Source organism: Chelonoidis abingdonii, chromosome 3 (genome assembly GCF_003597395.2).
Source record: "Chelonoidis abingdonii isolate Lonesome George chromosome 3, CheloAbing_2.0, whole genome shotgun sequence".
Lineage (NCBI taxonomy): Eukaryota > Metazoa > Chordata > Testudines > Testudinidae > Chelonoidis > Chelonoidis abingdonii.
This window is the reverse complement of record NC_133771.1, coordinates 212604830-212623985: the sequence shown is the minus strand read 5'-3', so window position 1 is coordinate 212623985 and position 19156 is coordinate 212604830. Positions and strand designations below refer to the sequence as shown.

Genomic DNA, 19156 nt, shown 5'->3' with positions numbered 1-19156 from the left:
CTTCCCAGCCCCACTATTCCATTATTGGCAGTATAGCAGACCCTTTGCTGTGATGCTTCCATTGGCAGATGCAAATGACTCCTCTGATAACAGGATAAGTTACTGCTGCTCAGGCCAGACATAATGTATACTACATTTTTTGAGTGCCATTTACACTATATAGTGCGACTGTTCCCCGATTCCACCCACTCACATCCTTGAATGACATGAAACAGGAATTCCACACTGCTGTTATAAAGGGGCTGCCACTGACTCTGAGATGGGGAATGAACATATTGAATAACCTTCTTCCCTGCAGTGCATCCAGTGCCATTTACCACAAATGCTCTGTGATTTTGCTAAGTAACAGAGGGGAGTATACTGGGCCATGACAGTAACACAGAAATTAAACAAATACCATTAACAAACCAGTAGTCTTGTCATGTTCATCATCATGTATTTGTCAGTGGTCTATAACTACTACCATGACAAAACAAATAAAAAATGGGATAATCATTGAGGTAGGAGGATGCTTTTGCTTAGGCTCTTACCTGAAGATGAGAAATAAAAACTTGTCCTTTTAATGTACTGCTGAATTGCTGGCAGTGATTGCTAATTTACAAAGCAAGCCTACACACTCAAATGGCTCATCTAAAACCTTCAGATGCAAAAAAACAACACACAGCTGTCAAAAATCTACATTCAATTGGCCAGATCCTCAGCTGGTGGAAATCTCTTAAAGAAGCCACACCAAAGATGGGGCAAAGATGGGCAGGGAGGAGTTCCCTATGCCTTTACTATTCCCCCAGCACACCTGTGCAGAATCTGCCGTAACTGTGTGCTTTTGTGTGAAAGAGACCATTAAATTATCTAATTTCACTCAAAAGAATTAAATGTGCTTACTCGCCAGTTGGTGTTCTGTGACTTGGGTGCTACCGTGAGCAATGGGGGCATTCCCTCACCTCTGGTGTCAGTCAGCAAATGACCAATCAAAAGCAAGAGTTAGCATCAAGCTGTTCCCATTTCAGACATTGCCTCTAAAACACCCAGACAGTTACTTCTGAAGGTTAGCCTGTCCTACACTCCTTAAAGGGAACCCCCACCTTCTTTTTCATTGTGCTCAGGTAGGGGAGCTCTGAAATGAGGTCACCTTGCTCAGGTCTGCACCCACTGGCACCCATCTGGGCAGGGGAACCACTTCATGGCTGGATGTTTCAGCATGTCAGCCCTGTAGCAAAGAACTGGAAGGAGTTCCTGGGTGGAGCTCCTTCTGTATGGAGAGCCTGTGGTGTCTTCCATGGCTTTGTGGCTGATCCCTGAAGATGGCACCACTTGCTGCCTTCTTCATGAAGGCTGGGGAGCCTGGAGGCATAGCCCAAAAGGATGGTCAAAATCTGCTCACTTTCTCTGCCTGACCCCTGCCAATCAACTTTTCAACATAAATCATGGACAACTGAATGGAGTAGTAACGACTTAGGCCCCAATCCTGCAACTTACTGCAAAGTCAGACATCTGAGTCCACATGAATTCCCACTGAAGTCAAAATGAGTCTCCAGCACAGATGTAATGTTGGAATTTGCAGGATCCAGATCTTAGCTACTTCTACTGTTCTTTCTACATTCAACTTGCTGTCAGTGTGAAAGCTACCTCAACCTGTCTCCCCTTGGCCTGACATACAGTGTTGGCAGTAAAAGTCATACAGTACTTAAAGTGTATAGATAGATTCTCATTGAAATATCGGAAGAGATTAACACACTTACTGATACTTAATGTTTTCTTATTTAAAATCCACTATTAAGCTTTTAAAATCCTAGTTCTTAATCAGATGAAGCACAAGACTAAGAGAGAATTTTAATGTATGTTGAATAATGTAGATGAAAAGTACAGTCAGGAAATGCAGTACCTATTGATTGATTTGCTATTTTTTTTAATGTGCCTATCACCATGGTCCTGTCACAAAATAAATACACCTCTACCCCGATATAACGCTGTCCTTGGGAGCCAAAAAATCTTCCTGTGTTATAGGTGAAACTGTGTTATATCGAACCTGATTTGGTCCGCCGAAGCACACAGCCCCGCCCCCCAGAGCGCTGCTTTACCACATTATATCCGAATTCGTGTTATATTGGGTGGTGTTATATCGGGGTAGAGGTATCTATCTAAAGTTAAACTATCCATAAGAAACACGATAAACAGTCCCAATCCTGTACTACCCAAACCAATCATTTCAGCAGTGGTCCAACAAATCCATGCTTTACTAAACGAGGCATCTTGCACTGTCCCCTAATAGTCAGGAAACTCGGGTTGTGATGGACCACAAGAAGGAATGAGTTCTACACCTAGCGACCCCCCACTAAAAACACCCAGCCTCCAAGTCTCCATGACTGGACTTCTCTAAAATGTGCATCAGCTAATCTCAGCTGTCACAGAATGCACAGGGAGAGAGATGGTCCCTAAAGGGCCAGGAAGCAAACTCAGGCAAGCTTTAGACATTTGAGCCAACATGGTGAATTGCCCCAAGAGAAGATGGACACCCAGGGCAGTTCACTGAGCACATGGGTGATATGTTCCCCCCACATACCCACTGCACTAAAACAAGTGGGACAGCCCATTCTTCACTTGTTAAAACATATAGGCTATCATTAAAGGTACCTGGGAAGTATAGTGCACTGCAGATAACTAGAGCATGACAACGAGCAATATCTAACAACTTCTTCGCTAACCACAGATTTAAAAAAAGTAGAATGAACCACTGTTGCTACCGTGAAATCTAAAAGGAGCTGGAGATCCCAAAGTAACCCAAGACTGTTAACATTTTTGGCAAAGAGTGGGCACACTACACCCACAAGCGGTGCAGTCATAATCTTTATCACACTGTCAGCATGTCAACCTATCGAGTATTATACAGATATGAAGTAATAAAGGGCTAGGGCGGCTACAATTAGGCCCATCTGTTGGCTCAATTCAGATAATAAAAACAAAACTGGGACAAGTATTGCCATCCAAAAGCAAAGTCAGCAGTTATTTCGTTGCAAGGTCTCTAGTGACCTCTAGTGGTCAACTATCTAACACATTTCTTATAAATTATTCATCCAAGCACGCTCACAGTGCTGAAGCACTTTTGAAAATGTTCTGTAACATCGTAAATTAATTACTCAGGAAACTTTTTATAAGGCTAGGGCCATGTAACTTCCAAATCTCTCAGAAGATTAATGGTCTTAAATCTCTTAGTTGTTAGTTCAGCAATTTCCTTCATTAATTGGGTACAATCCTTCTATTAAACAGCCTTTGAAAACCACTAGGAAACGTCATTACATGCTGTACTCCTACCAATCTATACATCAGAGATTACAAGGTTGCCTGATATACTACAGTAGCTTCCCTTTTCTTCAAGTTTTTGTTTCCTTTATAAACAGAGGTCACAAAACAGAATCAGTGTTCAAAATTGGCACCTTCCTGCCATTAAAAGAATAACTTTTTTCAAAATGATTTACAAAATAAAAATAAGACATTCTTACCACGTTCCCACAATAGATGAATCAATGCAATACTTTCCATTATAAAGGGTTGTAAAGTTAAGCCTTAGTTACTTTACATTTCTTTTTGTTTATTATGTACTGTTTTGTTTTTAATCCAGGAATTATGATTATATAACATTTATACTCTGGTAGCTCCCAGAAGCCTGCTATGTCAAGGCCCTAATTTGCTAGGTGCTGCACTAATGTATAATAAAACCAGTCTTAAGTCTATTTTCTCTCTTCTTTTCCCCAGGAAGGGCAGTTGCACGTCTGTATTTCTTGCTATTGTTGAGGGCTCTCTCCACTGGAGATTTTCACAATCAACCTCTCATTTAAAACCCAGAGTGTTTAGTTGTGTCAGTTTTACAGCAAGTGGTTGTTTCTGGTATGAAAATCCAATAGAAGAAGGTGGGAAGCTAGGTATTTCTTAGTTTTTTGTCTCCTTTATTGTGTTTTAATTTGACGCATCCATTTCTCCATTTCCACTATGTCTAAAACTCTAATAAATCAAAATATTAACAAAAGAGAGAATATTCTTTTTCCAATCCCTGGTTAATCTTAAAGAATTATGCTAACAGAAGGCCATGATATTAATTGTGAGACCTAAAAGGATTACTAGTGGTCCCTTAAAACAGACCACATACAGTTGTTGACCCAATTTGACTAGTAATCACACCCCAATAATATTCTACCAGTGAGCAATCTCACTAGATAGGAGTAAAGCTTCCAATATTCCCACATCCTCATCACCATTAGTCACCAGCTGCTTTATAATTTTTGTTGAGCTTTTCTGGAATAAGGTGCCATTGAAACAATATCTAAATATCCTTTAGAACAGTACATACTACATAAGCTTTTTTCTGAAGATCATACTGATAACAGAAAAATAGCCATTGAAGAATGGTTATTTTTCTGTTAACTCCTTTCTCCAACTTTTCAGAAAACTAACATAACATAACATCCTTTATGTTCCTATTGATCAAGTACGTAAAATGAAACCAAATTTTCCAGCAGCCAGTGATTAAAAAACAAACAAATATAGAACCTGATTCCCATTTAGACCACTCTGACAGTTTAAAGAGGCCTTAAAGTGGATGTAAATGTCCCAACAGTTCTGTTTATTAATTTTATGACAAATACTGTGGCCAAATTTGTAAATATTGGTAGAATGGCAGAACAGAACATAGGGTTTAAGCGTGGCTTAAGTGGTGCATAGATGCTTTGTGCCGACCTTATACATAGGAGTGAATACGACCCTTAGAGCAAGACTACCCTTCTCCCGGTCATTAATGGTTCCTTTTATTCTTACATTGTCCCTTCTTTTATCATTCTCAGCACCATTAGTTTTAAAGATCCCACCTTGTTCCTCTCTCTCCATTTGCTTGATTCTAGTCTGCAGATTCAGTGTCTCCTCTGCAGTCTCTATTACATTAGATTCACTAATGTTTTGTTTTTAATACCTAGTATTTTGGAGTGAATATCAGCTATGCATGCCTTGATCTCTCTTAGTAACTCATTCGTATCAATTTTTGTAGCAGAAAGGGTGGGTGCCTGCATGCCATCTTGTCTCCATCAGTGTGTAAAGACAAATACACCCAAGCAGTCAGACTGTTTCATTCTGCATAATAGTTTTAGAGATTTCGTTCCTTTTCTGCTAGTGGTGACTGGATTCTTTCACATGATTTTAAAGTTTGGATGACAATCTTGGGGACCCTGTACAGGTGGATTCTGCAGCTGCCCACTCCAAACTGGGAGCACAAACTGTCATCAGTGACAAAAATTTCCCACCCCACATCCCACTTCCATCCCTTACTGCAGTTTTTGGATAGGTGGAAACCTAATTTAAATGGGCTTATATAAGCAAGAAGGAACTATGGGTAAATATAACAGACTATAAATTTTGACTCTAGTTATCCACCTGAAACATCCACCTAAGATGACTCCATTAGTACAGCAGACCCTGGCTAAAACTAATTGTAGACATGCGGACTCATCCCCGTGGCACCTCCTGCTGGTGACTTCTGGGAATTAGCTCTTTTTCCAGGCAGGAGTGCCCTCTGCAGGCCAGTGATCCACCTGTCCTCTGGCCCCCACGTCCCTCCCTGAACCCCAGTGCCCCTTTAACTGAGGTGCTGCCCCCTGGCAATACCCCACAGATCTGGGTCTCCCTTCCCTGGGGAACTCCCAACCCACTATCCCCACTTTGCCTCAGTTTTGACTACTGCTCAGTCTCCATCTAGCCCCCATTCACTGGGGCAGACTGCAGTATCAGCCCCTCATCATAGGCAAAGGGGGTTAGACCTGCTGCCTTTGCCTACCCCTGGGGCTGCCCCCTGCAACCCCCAGTACCTCTTGGCCTTGTGCTAGGCCGCAGTCTGGGGCTTTCCAGGCAGGAGCTCCCCAGCTCCTCTGCCTTTCCCCAGTCCTGCTCCACTCAGGCATCCAGTGTCTAGCTCCCTGCAGCCAGGCCCTTCTCCCTCCACAGGCAGAGGGAGACTATTTGCTCTTGGCTTACCTGGCCTTTTTATACAGGCTAGTTGTGGCCTGATTAAGGTGTGGCCCAGCTGCGGCTGCTTCCCCAATCAGCCCAGCTTTTAGAGCTACAGCTGTCAAGCCCTCCCAGGTCACTTTTTAAACCCCTCAGGGCAGGAGCAGGTAACCACCCTGCTATACTAATAATCTACCCCGTCATCAGTGGGCTTCTGTGGTCCCGTGGGTCCTCCCCTTAGGCTGGGGGAGGATCCTTTAGCGGTGGGCGGGCTTTGCCCGCCCACTTCCCGGAAACCCAATAGATACACTAATAATCTACACACGTCATAATTCACACTCAAAAATGGTGGTCTCTCCATTCTTCTCAGGAAAGATTTCATGGTTAGACTCCTCTAGTGGGGTCTATTACCATGTTTTCATTACTTTACCTGAATTTTATATAGTGTGTTTACTAAGAAATTTCAAATAATCAAAACTAGACTTTCTGTTCACATCCATCAGGTTGTACTATAATTTAAACTTGCTGTTTTATTGTGCCAACCAGTGAAAGGTAGAAAGTGATAAGAAATATAATTTTTTTCAGTTAAACTTAAGTGTTAACCCTATATATTTACCACTATGACATTTCATTACACTGCTGCCACTGACCCTTTTAAAGCAGTGCAATACTGAAATTACACTCTCCCTCCTAAAATGTGAGGTTGCCAAAGATCACATTTCAGGATTTGGGCCCTGATCCTGCAAGCCTGTAGCATGAGATAACTTCAGCATGCATGCAAAGCTTCACTGAGGTCAGTGGGGCTCCCCGTGAGTGCAACAGCCTCCCCACATGCTACATGTTGCAGGAGGGGAACCACAATGGTTATGTCTACAAACCACCCCCCTTGCCTTTTTTATTTGATAAGAGGCAGTGGCTTTTCACACATATGGATACTACTCTACTGTCTTCCCAGATTGGAACAAACAAACACCACTGTAAAGGCAGATTTGTGATCTATTGTACACAGCTGTAAAGCAAAGAGAAGCACAAACAATGATAATTAGATCAAATGGCAAGGTACAGGCAAGGGACTTCAGTATGAAAGCTCACTGGTTTGTGTTCTAGGATGCTACAGCTTTATTTCACCTTTTAAAGATCAGATAAAGAATAACTTCAATATACAAGGGTTAAGCAAAGGATCAATTTACAGCATATTTTTTTCCTGTGGGCAAGGGGGTGAGGGAACAGAGATTACTCTAATCTCGTATCATTGACCCAGAACGTGTTGCTAGGCAGGTGGCTGGGGATTGCGTCAAAACCCTTTCATGGATAAGTCTCTAAAGAGTTTCCACTGAATGTCACTACGGATTCTAGTGAAGTATAAAGGCAAATACAGAGGAAAAGGGAAGGAAAAACATCAGTAGTAAACATAATTTAGCTTACTAGAAGAATCTATGACAAACTATACTAAACTATGAATTTTATAGCACAAGTAGTTACATTATTTAAAAGGAGTAAGTGGTTGGTTAGTTTTCTACCTTGCTTTTCATTAAAGCTACCCTATATGTATTACAAAAACTCAGGCAAGATGAGATCCCTTCAGTATAATACTGGAATGGCTTTCAAAATATTTTCAATCATGTCAAAAATGTTATTTCCCAAACTGCATTGTTTGACAGCCCCCAAAGGTAAAAATGTACTTCAGATTAATAAAAGATAAACATGATGGACAGAATCAAAGGGCATGGATGCCTTTGAAGGCCCAGGAGTGAGTTTACCTTGCGCTATTACTTCAACACTAAGGTCCCTTCACACACAACTGATTGATAGTGAAGAGTATAAAATATAAAAAAAGATTGAATGTGGACTCAAAGAGAAGGGAAAACCAGTCTGCACACCAACGCTGGCATGTTGAAATATGTGTTAAGTGATTTCACATTTGGGGCTTTACTGTGGTTGATGCTCTTTGGAGAAAAGCGTAGGTTTCAAACCTGTAAAGAACATCCTGGAGCAGCATTTCACATTACATAAACACACAGAATGATTTAAGAAACATATTCCTCCCAACTTCCTAGTTAAAAGAAACTGATTTTTTTTCTTTAAAAAAGGAATTGCAATGGAATACCTTTCCTGAGAGGAGAAAACAAGCGCAGGTACTTTGTGAATAACACCTCTTGGTTATAGGGACCTAGACTGTACTTAAAATGTTATAGAGAATAATAAAACAGAGAGCAAAGAACTAGGGATGAATTTTGCAGGGATATCTTTGACCACCTAAGGCTTAAATGTGACAGAAACGCTACACTTCCAATGAGCCGGAGGACTGAGAAGCAGATACCCACACAGCTGGATTCTGCACTATTTAATTATTTAACTATTTGTTGTTATTATTATTATTATTTGCATTACATTAGTACCTAAAAGCCCAACCCAAGTTCTGGGCTCCACTGTGGAAGGTACTGTACAAACTACAGTTCCTGCCCCAAACTGGTCACAATCTACATAAATAAGACAAAGGGTGGGAGAAAAGTAGGATTATTATTCCAGTTTTCTTCTTGCACCCCCTCTGCAGCATGGAGGAGGCCTGCCCAGGCAGACAGTGAGTAGAGATTGCTAAGGAGTTCCCCCGTGGGTTTGTACAGAGTAAATTCACAGGTGCCAAATAATGTTTAGGAAGGCAGGCACTAGCATGTCTGAAGGACTGCTGGGCCTAAGGCCTCCTTACTCAGTTTTATTATGCAAATGCAATTCCTTTACAGCAAAATCTACGTATCCAGACTTTGCCCAGTTGGTCAGAATTTGGCCTAATAAGAGAAAACAGGAACTACACAGCAAGATACTCCAAGAGGCAATGTGGACGTTACAAAAGTTCTATACCCAGTAAAATATGTAGCAACATGACTTGGGGAAATAAACAGATGCATAGGGGAAACATCAACATCTGAAAACTGTATTACTGCTATAAAACTGTCAGTTTAATCATATGGAAATAAGGCCACCTATCTTAGAAAAAATACAACTAGTCTTGTGACAAATTAGAATAAAAGTAACTATGCAGATTTGTCATAGTTGTTGGTCCCAGGATATAAGAGAGAGATAAGACGGGGTGAGGGAGTATCTTGGTCCAGCAAAAGATATTACCTCACCCATATTGTCTCTTTAATAAAAGTAGCAGTCATCAGTCAACAGCTTGGGTCATCAAGAAAACTGGAAAATGTGAGGAGACGACATTTAGGTGATTTAATGAAAATGACACAGTCTCAATTCGTAGTCATAGGATTCCTTCAATTGATCCAGACAAACTCATACAGACAAAGCAGATGAAGGCATATTACCTTGCTTTGCGAATGTACAGCTGGGGACAATGTTGGTGCCTGTGGCACACAAACAAAGTAAAGTCCACATCAACTATCGAACCTGGAACACTCGTCATCTGCTCAAAAAAAGCTCCTAGGCCTGGGCCTAAGAATGACAAAAACAAGTTAAAAACTATCAAGGAATTTCACCACGAAATTTCTTAACCCATTAGTAGGAATGTTTGAGCAAAATGTGATTTCAGATTTAGGCTATGATACTGTGCTATGTGCTACTACCATGGCAGATCAGGACCATACACTGTTAACCTTTTTATGTAACGTTAAGCAATGTCGCTGAGATTATGCTTTTCGAAGTATAAAATGGTACATTAGGATTAGTTCTTCCGCAGGTCTAGAGGACAATCACTTCTGTTAATTTGTTGAAAACCACACAATTGTATTAATCATAATAATACGTTAGACTACACTAATTGTTTTAAGATTAAAATAATATTAAATAAACTCTTACCTAAATCCACATTATTTGGTACGAAAAGAAGAATAAAGTGCACTTCTGGTACTGCCTTAAAAACTGTCCTGGACAAACAATATTACTTTATTTAGTCTCAGTAACTACACACATCAAATTTAGCAGCAAGTCTCTTAAAGAAAGAAACTTTGTTCTCCAGTGCCTGAATTTTCCCTCATAAATGCACATGGCTAAAAAATTAAAATGTGATTTCTCAAAAAAGAGTACATGAAAATTATTAAGGCCTCTTCACTGTTTTTTCAACCCCATTTCTCTCTTTAATCTCCTAATCCTGTGATTTCATATAGCCTTTTTTTTAAATCAGTTCCCCAGTGGTTGAAAAATTAAAGATGCCAGATTTCTGCAGGCAGATATTTGACCTGCATCTGGATGAGCTGGGTTCAGGGGTGAAAGTAACTTACAAGACTTATCAGTACTGCTGGAGTCCTGAGGGAGGCGTGGCCTCAACTAGAAGAGGTGGTGTCTCTCAAGATTTCAAGGCCCTGGGGCACCAGCTGTGGCTGGGAGCCCCAGGGCCTTTAAATCAATCTGGGGCTCCCAGCTGCAGAGGTGGCTGGGAGCCCCCGGGGCTCAGGGGCAAATTAAAGGGCCTAGGGCCCCAGCCACCGCGGAGCTCTGGGCCCTTTAAATCCCCACTGCAGCTCCAGCTGCCGGAGCCGCGGGTGCGATTTAAAGGGCTCTGGGCTCCCTGCAGCCGCGGGAGCTCTGGGCCCTTTAAATCCCGGCCCCAGCCTGGCCACCAGAGCTGCGGGCAGGATTCAAAGGGCTCTGGGCTGCCCGTAGCCGTGGGAGTTCTGAGCCCTTTAAATCCCGGCCCCAGCCCAGCCGCCGGAGCCGCAGGCGGGATTCAAAGGGCTCTGGGCTGCCCACTGCGGTGGGGAGCCCAGAGTCCTTTAAGTCTCCGCCGCGGAAGCCAGTGCGGTCCAGCACGGTGTACTGGCTCTTGCCGGTATGCCGTACCAGACCATACCAGCTTACTTTCACCTATGGCTGGCTTTTACAGTTACAGGATAACTGTAAAACTGACAGAAACAGCACCAAAGGCAATTTACTCTATTTATGTAGGGATGCTGTGCGCTGAACCTCACTAACTTAACCAGAACTTTGTTTGTGATTTGAGCTAGCACTTTGCTGTATTGTATTATTTGTACTGCATGGTCTGTACCTAACAAACATTTCAGAGGATAACCTGCAGACAATGATTTTTCAGAAATATCCACAGCTTTTAGGCTTCCTGCACAACTGTGCACTACAAACCTCCTTCTCCCTCCACTCGAAAAAAACAATTTGTCCCAATGACCTCATGATATTTATGTCAAGAATAACAGCAAAAGATATAGCACGAGATTACACTGTTAGGATTACAATATTCAGAACTGCAAGAGTCTATCTTTGAAATCTAGAATGTATATCAGGCTACACACAGTTGTGGCATATCATGTCACATACTGAAATTAAGAAATTTAGTGTTTTGTTTTTTTTTAAATATAGACCTTTAAGCTTTTTTTGTTACATCACCATCTTTTAATTCCACAGTCTCTACAGATGCGAGTTAGTAGGAAATTGCACATGCTTCACTATGCATCAGCTTACACGTCAACTCACCTAATGATTTCTTGGGCACATCCAACTGCATATTCATCCTTTGCCACAAAAAGATGCATAAACAGTGTATTCAGAGGCTATAGTACAAAGAAACAAATGAATTAAATAAAATAAAATCATGCAAATAGTGTTTTAAGTAATTAAAATCTTAATTTACAAATTTAATTGCCGATCCTGTCAGTACATACTTATGTGAGTAACTCGACACACATAAGTAGCTTCATTGACTAAATGGGACTAACTGCATGGGTAAATTTACTCGTGTATAAGTGTTTGCAGGAGCAGGGTCTTAATGATTGGATTTGTGTGCGTGTCTCTCTCTATGCAGTAAAACAACAACAAAAAAACCCAAACATTTGACTTACACTAAAGTTTAATATTACAGTTATAAATTTTAAAGCACCAGAGCTACCTTTTTAATTTAACAAAACTTGATTGAAAACACTTTGTAATTTTTTTATACAGAAAGCAAAATAATCACACATTTCTAAAACAGTTATTCTGTAATATGAGACCCAAAAACATTGCTACCGTATGAAAATGTACGAATTGCCTGAATAATTCACATGTGACTTGGCTATTCTTTACGTAATGCAGCCATCCCAAATTCATGCCAATAAAACCTTTACACTATATCATCATATATTAGCTGCACTCATGTTTACCTCTCCATCTAGAATAGGGTCAGCCTAAAGATTCATATTTGGCATATACAGCTCTCCAGAGCTAACCTTACAAATGTCAGCCAGAGGAGTACTCCGGAAGCGGAGAGGGAAACTACAATTTGCTCAGCAGTTTTGTCCTTTCATCCTTATTCCAAATGGTGAGACAATGAAAGCTTCGCTTAGACAGAGAGACAGATAGATCACTTCTTTCAATGTTTTTTCCTTTCTTCTTTGCCTTTTTAGATAGGGATATTTTCCCTGATCCGCTGAGAATTTTAATCCTTAACTAAAATCTAAAGGCCAGATTCACCAATATGCAATGTAGCCAGAACATGGTTCCAGCAATGCAAAGCAGCCATAAATATGGAATAACTGGCTAACTAAACTGGATTTACTATTGTTTTGCATTGCTGGAGCAGCAGGAAGCAGCCAGAGTATACCAGTGAACTTGGCCCTAAATGTCAGAATCCACTTCTAAAACAGAGATGTCTCCCCCCCACCACCTTTTTTTTTTTTTTAATGTATAGTATTATGGAAGAGAGAAAGATGGAGGAGAGAGAGAGGAAAGAGAGACTGGTCTGTTAAAGAGGTCCAAGAGTAGGACTGGGAATCAAGAACTTCAGTTCCAATCCTGGTTCTGAGTAAGGATGTTAACCTAGACATCCCTGCCAAGTTTCAGTCTGAGTAATTATATTCTGCCCATGGAAATGCCCCAAACATTTTAATTGGATGTAGCATACTTTACTTTATGACCTTAAACTATTTTAGTGTTGCTGCACTCTGAAAAAGAGACACTTTCAAATTGAATTTTTTGAAATTCTATTTTCTGATATGCCTTAATTCAATAAAGCACTTAAGCATGTGCTTAACTTTAGCTTTCATTTGAAGTCAACAGGAATACTAATGTAGCTATAGTTAAACACATGATGAATTGCTTTTCTGGATCAGGACCATAAAAAACGTTTAAAATGACATATCCTCGATTTCAAAAAATCCTCTTTTTAAACATATAAAAAAGGGTTCTTCCGCTTTTTGCCCATGTTCAGAAAGGACTCAGGGCAGGAACGGGAGCAACAACAGCACACATGCTCAAGCTTTCTCTTTTCCACCTTTTCTCTGAACACACTTCTGCCAACTGTCTCTTCAGGTTCAGTTACAGCTTTGTTAATGATATTGGTAAGCACTCCATGCACTGCCTGGGGAAAAGCATGCACCATCAACAATACAGTGGGATCAACCGTATTCAAAATACTGTCAAGTGTACAAAGAAAACAAACTGAAAAAAACATAGCATTTTCCCTTTAGTGTCTTCAGTTATTAAAATAAACTCTTAAAAGTTGTTATAACAGTACACATAACAATTTCAGATGGCAATACTGGAGTTGATAGTTTCTTTAAAACAGTTGACTAATATCACTAGTGGATAACATTATTTCTAGGCAGTTTGCCTATCACTTGGATAATTTCAGTGTTGACAACTCCAGATGGTCAAAAATCATGAGATTGGCTGAACAATAATAAATTTTGGTTTCTCTATGTGCCTTCTGGGTTTTGAGCCTTTAGAATTCAAATTTTTCAGCTTTTCTCCACAACCAAAAAGGGCTAGAAATTTCCTTTCCTGTAAAAAGGAAAGTGGAAATTCTTGCATAATGATTTGACTCCAGGAGCTAGGGCTTTCAGAAAAATGCCAAATATAGTGAAACTCTCAATAAAATTCTAAGAGTTGGCAATACTGTAAAAACTTACAGTGTTTTAGGATGAGAGGTAATGTTATAAAATCTAATATATTATAATTTTCTAGTGCGGAGGAAGTTTAGGACCCCAAGTGACGTACTTTCAGTGAGTCAGAACATTTGTGTAGAACACCCCATTAGCCAACTTAGTCAAACAAAGAAATCACTTGGAATGGAAAACAAAACAAAAATCTCCAGTAAAAGGAATACCATTTTCTACACTGATCTTTCCAAATCCCAGGAAATAGCAATACATGTAACAAGGGTAATACATCTCTTTAACATTGGTTGCAATTTAATTGTTTTCCTCCCTATATTGTCCCAAAAATTAAACACATACAGTATTCAAAAGGAACAAAATGAAAACCAAGTTGAGGTCTCTCAAGTGAAACACATCTGAAAAAAAATAATTACTTACTGTGCACTTTTCATCACTGTAGTTTTCATGTAAGAATGATTCCCAATCAGCTTGATCAACAAGATTCCAATTTGGATAGTCCAGAAATGCAGCATGGGCAATAACCTCATTCTTCTCATTGCTGAGTGTCACAGCAAAGTTAGCTTTTTCTCTGCAGAAACAATTTTGATTTGCAAAAGTTAAAGAAATGACAAAGAAGATTCAGAAAGTGATTTTAGATTTCTTAGTCTTCAGGTTAACAACTGTTCAACAGCATCATGAGGGAACCAGAGGACAGGGTCGCCAACACTCACTATACAAACACTTCCTGACAGTAAATCCATCTTCTCTGTGGGATCATGAGAGTTTAACAATCACATTTTCAAAACTGGTGACTGATCTGGGGTCCTCTGATTTTAGATGCCCAACTTCACAGAATCATAGAAATGTAATGCTAGAAGAGACCTGAAGAGGTCATGTAGTCCGTCTGCCCACGCTGAGGTGGGATTAAGTATACTAGACCATACGGTTGAGCCATATTGGACCCAGTTTTCCAGAGGTACAACTGCAACTCCCATTGACTTCAGCTGGAGCTGTGAGTACTCACCACTTCTGAAAATCAAGCCCAGCTCATCTTAAGCTGGGCACAGAAACCGAAGCACCCAAAATCAGTGGACATTTTTGAAAATATGGACCATAAAGCTGCGTCTGATTTATTACTGGGTATTTACTGACTACTCTATTATCCTACACATGACACAGGTAGTATGTTATCCATCACTCAGAGAACAAAAGGACAGCGCCTTCTGATTCTGTGAACCTTAGGTCCTCTTGCTGTAAGGCTGGAGGTGCTGGTAACTTGATGTAAGTGAGAAAGCTGTTTCGACAAAGACTGTAGCTTTTTAAAGTTAAGAATTGGACACTAGAAAGTGTGTTTTATTTTGTTTTGTTTGTAACCATAATTACCTCATTTACTCTTGCTTAGTATCAATCAGTGGCACCAGAATAGGAGGGGCCAGGGCCCTCCCACTTTTTGGAAGGGGCCCGACCCCAACCCCTTCTCTTCCTCCCGAGGCCCTGTTCCCCTGACCAGCTGGCACAGCAGCTGGAGCCCCACCAGGGTCCTGGGCAGCTGTGGGGTGCCATGCCGTGGACCTTCTACCTGCCCAGGTTAGAGGGGCCCAAGAGCAGCCCCCAGCCTGAATCTCCACCCCGAATCCCCACCCCATGGGCCCCACGCCCAGGGCAGGAGGATCCGTGGCTCCCCTCAGCTGCCTGCATGCAGCTCTTACCAGGACCTGGCTCTGGCTGGGGGGTGGGAACAGCCCAGCCATGGTAAGAGCAGTGAGGGCATCTGTGGGGAGCCGTGCCATGGACCCTCCACCTTCCCTGGGCCAGGGGCCTGTGGGCTGCTCTTGCCCCCCCCCCCCAGGCAGCTGGAGAGTCTGTGGCTCCCGACCTGCTCTGGCTTGGGGCAGGGCCTCAGGCGGAAGAGTAGAGGTAGGGGGCCCTGGCCCCTGACCTCCCCAGTTTTTGGGTAGGTTCTCTCACCCTTGGTATCTATGTTATTAAGAAACATATTCTTAGTTTTACTATGAATTATCTCAGTGCTGTTATACTGAAATAAAGTGAGAGTAACAAGATACTGACAGAGACTTCTCTGGGGAACTTGAGAACTGGAGTTCACTGATGGTAATCAGCAAGACAAGGTTAAGACTGGCAGAGTCGCAAGGCAGGGAGCTGACACACAATCCAGCAAAGCTCTCTCTTGCTGAAGCAGAGAGGTAACATGGTGGCTTACGATTTTGGGGAGAATGTCATGTATGTTCTTAAAATGTTGCTACTTACAAAAGATAGATGACATTAATCCTTCCAAACGTTTTTTCAGTAAAATAGCTGCTGAGACTGATAATACCAGAAATGTCATGTGATTCCGTTCTTCTGACATTGACCACTTCTGTATTTCCTCTTGCAGAAGTTATTGCAGTCATTTTATACACTGTAGCAAAAACAAAGCAAACACTGCTGTTACTGAATGTGAATGGCTTCTGCAGTGATTTCAGCCATGAAGTTAGTTATTCTAGATGGGATTTTCAAAGGGAGGAAGGGAGTTAGGCAGTTAAATCCTAATAAAAATCAATGAGATCTGAGTCCCTAACTCCTACAGGCCCCTTTGAAAACCACAGTCTCAAATTGGATGTAGTATAACGGTTACCACCTGAAATATTACTGTACAGTGAGGGAATATTTTTAATGGCCAACAACTGCATGAAATGGTTTCACATTTAGTTGTAGACATTTCTATAATGCTCATCATCATAGTATCCAACCGTTTCAACTATTTGTCCAAAAGCCAAGTTTTTAAATCAATAAGATTATTTACACTTCAGGAAGAGTGGAAGGCTTTACTGAATAGCCCTAACCCTGGATGCAAATAAAAATCTATTTTGCAGTTCCATGTGCAGTGTGTTTGTAGCGTCCTTGTAACCCATTTTGTCTTTTGTATACCTAACGGTTTCATAATATAGAATGTGATATGAATTCAGTCCAACTGTGATTAACCAACAAAAACTTACCGCAGTTACCTTTCAATTCTGTTGCCACCTAACATTAAAGTTTAAATGTAGACATACCCAATAATGTCACAATTTAAAGTAAAAAACCCCAGGCATTAAGGTATGAAAATGAACATTTCAAATACCATCATAGTTCATACAATAACTCACATACAAGATTATATGTAAAATATAACACTGCCCAGTCAAAAACAAATAAATAAATAAATCTTCACTGTGCTCGCCATCCCTACCCAGGCTCTAGCTATAGACTAGAAAAACTTTTATACTCATCCACCCTACATCATATATATTTCCAATATCAGCTGCAACCCCAGGCAAACCACCACCATCCTCTCTCAGAACATCTACCAGCACACCTGTGTAATATGGGGCAGAGACACCAACATCTCATCTGATATCGTCCCCTTTATAGAATAGAGACATGAGCCCACCCCAACTTCCCATTATAGTCAAGAGCCACACCATGCAGTATAAGAGGTCCCAGTCCTGCATGTTTATATTTGCGGATCTCTATGCTCACACAGAGACCAGTTTGTTTGTATGGAATTACATTGATGTGGTTCTCTGAGCAGAATAGGGCCTTACTGCCAATATACATTCCAGAACCAACATCTTCCCATCTGCCATTCCAATATCGGGCAAAAGACCCAGTCTACCCCATCCACTGTCCCTACAGGAACTGGGAACCTCACTTTACCCTCCACATTCACTATCTTAATGAATCAGACACCTCACTTTCCAGATATAGACTTTGCATCCAGCATTACTCATTCCATGCTACACATACACTAGAGGCCACTGATCTCAGACTGCCTCATTCAGCAGAACAGTAGAGAAGAAAATAGCAATGACGTCTGTAGAATTAATTATATTTTCCTGCATAAACAATATTTTAAATAAATGTCTTAAATTATAATACTTATGATGACAGATATATTTTGTTGGAGAGTTGGTAGTTGAATGATGAGTGTACTGAGTAGAATGAAGGCTGATTTTTAGAATGGGCAAAGAGAAGGCTCCACTTAATACACATTTACTTAAAAGGTTGTGTGCACTAAACTTGAATATTTATCTACTTTCCCTTAACTGTTTATGTCCACACTTTTAAACTGATAGGCTCTTTAAGAATTGTAATTGTACCATATACCTCAATTTTAACTTTTAATGGTAAGCAGAAACTTTAACTCTAAGCTTGTGGATCACTGTCAACATCCACTGCAGCCGCACTGATTTCTGCTCCCAGCAGCCTCCACACCCAGCGCTGGCTCTGCCCCCAGAGACTATCACACACCTTTGCCAATCCTGAAAACCAAAGGAGTATTGTGTTTATTTTTGTTTGGGCTGCGGAGGTGCAACCAAGAATTTTAACTGAGAGTGCGTGACTGTGGGGGGACATAGCTCAAAAAGTTTGAAAACTGCAGGTCTATCCTGACAGTGGGCTGTTGGGTTTGAGGGAGAGAGGACTCTAGGGGTGGGCTGAGGTTTGGACTCAATGGGGGTGAGCTTTGGCCGTATGCCATCAGTCTGGGCTGCATTTTAGAACAAGTGGGAAATTCATTATCTCACAGGAGTCTTCCCGTTGGCTTGCTAGCACAGATCTGCTGTCTGGAGATGACTCTGTGGTGGTGATCCTGTTGCATTTACAATAAATGCTACACTGCCACAAAAATCTGACCTTTCTACAGGGAACAACAGTCCTTCGACAGGCTGGCTTGCCACTGGCACATGGGCCTGCAGGTACCAACAGGAATCCATGGGAAGTGGGGCTGCAACGACAAGGGATGAGCCAGGTGCCAGCTAGCCAGCCTGTTTTCTCCATTGCAACCCCCTTCCCATGCCCGTCCCACCTAGCAATATAGGGAAGAGCAGGATGGCCGCAATCCCCAACACCTGGGTGCTCATGACCCCCCTGGGCGAGCTCTGCCAGCTGCAGTTCTCGGGCGGGCCGTTAGGGGGCAGCGCAGAGCAAGCGCTGGAAAGCGGACCCGGGGAAGAGAAGGCGGCAACGGGAGGCGCTGCATGCTGGGAGTTGTAGTCTCCAGGGGGGGGCCGCGTAGTCCCAAGTTGAGGGGAGCTGTGCGATATGGGGCCCCAGTTTGGGGTGTCCCAGTCCCGTGAGCACCTCCTCCCCGGACTCCCAGAGCGTCGCGGATGTTCCGTTGGGCGCGGTGCGTCCGGTGGTCCCCTCGGGTCAGCGCTAAGAGGAACCGGCGACGACTCACCTGGGACGTAGCGGTTCCGCCACAGCCGCTGGGAGACGCGCGGCCGCCGTTACTGTGGCAACAACCCGGGCGACGCTGCGCGGGGTGAGAGGTGAAGGGTCAGGGCGGGGACGACGGAGCTCGGGCTCAGAACGGCGGCAAC

At 42.0% G+C, this 19156-nt stretch overlaps 1 protein-coding gene across 1 annotated transcript in view; it reads right to left on the bottom strand.

Moving 5' to 3' along the window:
• The window catches only part of CFAP61 (cilia and flagella associated protein 61), a 200388-nt gene extending 181232 nt beyond the window's left edge, over positions 1-19156 (bottom strand). Inside the window, 6 exon segments of the mRNA XM_075064507.1 lie at positions 9303-9429; positions 9793-9860; positions 11419-11495; positions 14235-14385; positions 16062-16212; positions 19015-19156. Coding sequence (XP_074920608.1) covers positions 9303-9429; positions 9793-9860; positions 11419-11495; positions 14235-14385; positions 16062-16204 — 566 coding nt within the window. The 5' untranslated portion in view covers positions 16205-16212; positions 19015-19156.